General features: G+C 44.7%; 1 protein-coding gene across 1 annotated transcript; it reads right to left on the bottom strand.

Moving 5' to 3' along the window:
* Positions 1-1,794, bottom strand: LOC133451377 (tripartite motif-containing protein 16-like). Its single transcript, XM_061730364.1, has one exon. It carries the CDS (start codon positions 1,723-1,725, stop codon positions 1-3), a length of 1,725 nt encoding a protein of 574 aa, XP_061586348.1. The 5' UTR covers positions 1,726-1,794.
* Between the last annotated feature and the right edge of the window lie 3,334 nt (positions 1,795-5,128).

The following is a 5,128-nucleotide window of genomic DNA, read 5'->3' as shown; positions in this document are numbered from 1 at the left end:
CTATTTGAGTTTACAGAAATCAGCTGAGTCTCCAACAGTGCCACAAACCCCAACTCCAGCGTGTAGCGGCTGAGTGAAGGTGGTCTGGACTCTGTGGAGGAGGGTCATGGTTTCAGAGACGCTGTAGAAGGACAGAACACCTGCTCTGTGATCCAGGTAAACTCCTATTCTGGAGCTCTGAGGACCTGAGATGGGGGTTTTGATGTTGTTGTACCAAAATACATATCTGTCTGAGGAACAATATAGTGACCAAGATTTGTCATTAAATCCAAATCCACTTTCCCACCACCCTGATCTGCTGATATTCTTGTATGAAACTGCTACATAAACTCCATCTGCTTCCTTCTCCACCTCCCAGTAATGACGTCCAGTCAGACTTTCTCTACTCAGGACCTCATGACGTTTAGTGAATCTGTCTGGATGATCAGAATAAGACTGACGTCGGTCCATAAAAGTCACCTTTCTGTTCTCCTCTGACAGTAACAGCCGTGTGTTTACTGTGTTTGGATCCAGAGTGATTTCACATGAATATTTCAAGAATCCAGCTCTGCTCTTTGGTTCTGATTGTGAATCTGACAGTAAAACATCCACATCAGTGATGGTCAGTGAGATGTTTGTCCACGTGTCTCTCAGGATGTCCTGTAGTTGACCTCTGACCTCTGACACAGCTGCTGTCACATCCTGAAAGTATCTGAGAGGACGGATGCTGATGCTGGAGGAGTGTGTGGACTCACTGAGTGGTGACGGTGAGGGGCAGCTGTGGAGGAACTGGTTGTGGTCCTCGGTGTCTGAGAGCTGCTTCATCTCAGCGTCTCTCCTCTTCAGGTCAGTGATCTCCTGCTGCAGCTTCTCCTCCAGCTCTCTGACTCTCCTCACTTCAGTTTCCTGCTGGGATCTGATCTGCTGCTTCACATCAGAGCTTCTTTTCTGGAGGAGAGAGATCAGCTCAGTGAAGATCTCCTCACTGTCCTCCACTGTTTTATCAGCAGACTGATTGATGGCTTCCACCTCCTGCTGAAGCAGCTTCACATCTTTCTTTCTGTCCTGGATCTCCTGCTGGATTTGTTGTCGACTCACCTCCATCTCTCTCTGCCTCTCCGTCCTTTCTGCTGCAGCTGAGACTGTGTCATGGCCTTTATGTTCATCCACAGAACAGAGATAACAGATACACCTCTGATCAGTACGACAGAACATCTTCATCACCTCACCATGATGGGGGCAGATGTTGTCCTGCAGGTTCTTGGAGGGATCCACCAGCTTGTGCTTCTTGAATGTAGATGAATCATGGTGAGGTTGAAGGTGATTCTCGCAGTAAGAGGCCAGACAGAATAAACAGGACTTGATGGCTTTCAGTTTTCTTCCTGAGCAGACATCACAGGCCACATCTTCAGGTCCAGCATAGCAGTGATCAGCAGGAGCAGCTTGGAGTCCAGTCTTCTTCATCTGCTCCAATAAAGCAGCAAACATGGTGTTTTTCACCAGCACAGGCTTCGGTATAAAAGTCTCTCTACACTGAGGACAGCTGGGGATTTTCTTCTCTCCTTCATCCCAGTAGGTTTTAATACAGTTCATACAGTAACTGTGTCCACAGGGAATAGTCACCGGATCCTTTAAAACCTCCAAACAGATCGAACAAGAAAAGGTTTCCTGGTCCAGCTGATCTCCTTTCTGCGCCATTTCTCCTCTCGATAACTGAGACTGAGACAGTTTCACTTCCTCAAACATGAAACTAGTCTGAGCTCAGATCTACAAATCACGTGTCTGTGCAGAGTAGGAGGCTGTCAGCTCTAAGTGTTCAGCTCATGTTGTTCAGACCCGCCTTCAAGCTGCAGATCTGCAGGGGAGGGAACAAGGAAACACGTGGTCAGACTGGATCTGCTGGTTTGAGAGCAGGAAGAAGAGGGAGGTTCATCAGCATCAGATTCCAGGAACAGAAGTTTTCTGAGATACAGACACTTTCTTTAACCTTTTTTACATCAGAAAACTTTAAAAACTACTGTCAGAGTAACGTTCCAGGTTTCCAGACTGTTTCCAGCAGCAGTTTCTCAACAACGATAACATGGATATCTTAAAGTGTCTAATGTGACTCAGATCTGTTCTTTTTTTTTTTAATTCAAGATCTTTTTATTAAAATTTTCACAAAGTAAAAAAGGTGAAATGCTGAATGTCAATTACAAATATTTTGAGTAGGCATGGGCATGTTAATCATAGCATACACCAGTGTACAAAATATAAAAAACAATTAAACAGTATGAAAAAATATAAAATAGTAACAAAAACAAACTACAGACCAAACTAATCCCTCCCATGTCACTGCCAGATTACTAATCACAATATGAGGTCATTCTAACATCCTGCACAAAAGCCTGCACTAGGAATACAAAAGAAATATGAAGTATAGTTCACAGGGTCTGGAATGCTTCTAGAAAAGGTCCCCACACTTTCTGGAACTTATTTGATTGCTGAAGCGAGTATCTAATTTTCTCCAGTTTTAAGCAGGACATGATGTCTTCCAGCCATTGTGCACGAGTAGGAGGGAAGGGATCCTTCCACCTGAACAGAATTGCCCGACGAGCCAAAAGGGAGGCAAAAGACAAAGTGTGCCCCTGTGCAGTGGTTAACTTCCTTCCTCCCTCCATGACCCCAAACAGGGCAGTCAGTGGGTTTGGTTCTAATCTGATTTTAAGCACCAGAGAGAGAGTATGAAAGACTTCCATCCAGTACTTGTTTAGACATGGGCAGGACCAGTACATGTGGATGAGAGAGGCTTCTGCTACTTTACATCTTACACAGTATGGACTAATATCTGGGTACATGGAGGATAACTTTGCCTTGGAAATATGAGCCCTGTGTACCACTTTAAACTGAATTAAGCAGTGACGTGCGCACAGGGAGGTTGTATTAACCAGTTTAAGTATGGACTCCCAGGTATCCTCTGATAAGGGAAGCCCTAAGTCCTGCTCCCATGCTGCTTTGAGTTTATCTGTAGGGGCACTCCTAAGATCCAGCAACATGCCATAGAAAGACGAAATGAGCCCCTTTTTGAATGGGTCTGTGGCAAGAACTTTGTCAACTGTGGTCAAGCCTATCGATGCACCAGGGCTGGGTGTCTGGGAAAGAACAAAATGTCTAGCCTGAAGATACCTAAAGAAATGTGATTTTGGAAGGCTGAATTTACTACTTAACTGCTCAAAAGATGCCACGGTGCCGTCTATGAACATATCTCTAAAACGAATCATACCCCTCCGGTGCCATTCCTGGAAGGTGGGGTCCTCAAGGGATGGTTTGAAAAAGTGATTTGATGCAATGGGGCTAAGAAGAGAGAAGCTTTGAAAACCAAAAAACTTCCTAAATTGGGCCCAAATTCTAAGAGAATGTTTAACCACTGGGTTTTTGATTGATTTAAGTGAAGGAAGTGGAAGTGAGGAGCCGAGTAGGGCAGGAATTGACAGGTCATCAGTTGGATGTAACTCCATCGCCACCCAGTCAGGGCGGTCAGCGCCGTCGCAGTAGAAGGACCAGAATGCAAGGCAGCGCAGGTTAGCAGCCCAATAATAATAACGGAAGTTTGGGAGGGCCAGACCACCTGCAGACTTTATTTTTTGAAGGTGAGTCTTGTTCAAACGTGGCCGTTTACCCCGCCATAAGTATGAAGATATAACTGAGTCAAGGGACTGAAAAAAAGAGCCAGGAATAAAGAGTGGTAAGGTCTGGAAAAGGTACAAAAATTTAGGTAAAATGGTCATTTTAACTGAATTGATGCGACCCACAAGAGACATTGACAGGGGTGACCATTGTGTAAGGATTTGTTTGGTCTCATTTAACAATGAGATAAGATTCTCTTGGAGCAGGTCTTTGTGTTTTCTTGTCACAGATATGCCTAAATAGGAGAATTTGTCATTTACGATTTTAAAGGGAAAATTGGAAAGGTCTAAAGCATGCGATTCGAGATTGGTAGGGAAAAGCTCACTTTTGCTGAGATTCAGTTTATAGCCTGAGAGTTTCCCAAACTGACTGAGAAGTGACAGCGCAGGCGGTAATGAGGCCAGAGGGTGAGAGATGAAAAGCAAGAGGTCATCGGCATAAAGCGAGACCTTATGTTCCCTGCCACCTCTCCAGATACCGGACACATCCTCACAAGATCGGAGCGCTGTGGCAAGCGGTTCGATAGCCATGTCAAAAAGCATGGGACTAAGGGGGCACCCCTGACGGGTTCCACGATGCAGATTAAATGGTTTTGACCGTTGAGAGTTAGTACGAATTGAGGCTGTCGGGTACAAATAGAGAAGTTTAATCCACAGAGCAAAGTTCGGACCAAAACCAAACCTGTCCAGCACAGCAAAGAGATAATCCCATTCGACGCGGTCGAATGCTTTCTCCGCATCCAGAGAGACAACGCATTCAGGGATAGCCTCAGAGGCAGAGTAGATAATATTGAACAGTCGCCTTGTGTTGAAGTAAGACTGCCTACCTTTAATGAAGCCAGTTTGGTCTTCAGATATAATTGTGGGGAGGGCATTCTCCAGCCTATGGGCTAGGACTTTAGCTAGGATTTTAGCATCTGTGTTTAAGAAGGAGATGCGCCTATAGGAGGCGCATTCAGTAGGATCCTTCCCTTTTTTAGCTATAAGGGTGATACAGGCCTCTGAAAAAGAAGGAGGGAGGGAACCGTGGCTGAAGGATTCTGAAAGAACTGTAGATAGCAGTGGGGAAAGCAGAGTAGAAAATTTCTTTAGAAATTCCGCCGGGAAACCATCAGGGCCAGGACATTTACCCAACTGCAGTGAAGAAATGGCTCGAGTTATCTCCATCAGGGATATCGGTTCTTCTAATGTCTTCCTTAGATCTGGTGAAAGACTGGGAATACTAAGACTATTTAAAAAGTCTGCAATCTCATCTCGATCAGTCTGAGATTCCGAGGTGTATAGCTGGGTATAAAAGTCCCTGAATGCTTCATTTATGAGTAAGTGGTCTGTAGTTACATGGCCATTTGGTAAACGAATCTTAGAAATATTTTGTTTAGCCTTAGAGCCTTTAAGTTGGTTGGCTAATAATTTGTCAGATTTGTCTCCATAAACATAAAACCTGGTTTTACTTTTCAGAAGTGACTGTTCAATTGGGTGAGTGG

This window comes from Cololabis saira, chromosome 9, assembly GCF_033807715.1.
Source record: "Cololabis saira isolate AMF1-May2022 chromosome 9, fColSai1.1, whole genome shotgun sequence".
NCBI lineage: Eukaryota > Metazoa > Chordata > Actinopteri > Beloniformes > Belonidae > Cololabis > Cololabis saira.
Note: the sequence above shows the minus strand (reverse complement) of the source record. Positions and strands in the feature narration are given on the sequence as shown.

What these genes read in the sequence shown, in the direction of transcription:
- LOC133451377 (XM_061730364.1), bottom strand. Translation starts at nt 1,725, where the DNA reads ATGTTTGAGGAAGTGAAACTGTCTCAGTCTCAGTTATCGAGAGGAGAA.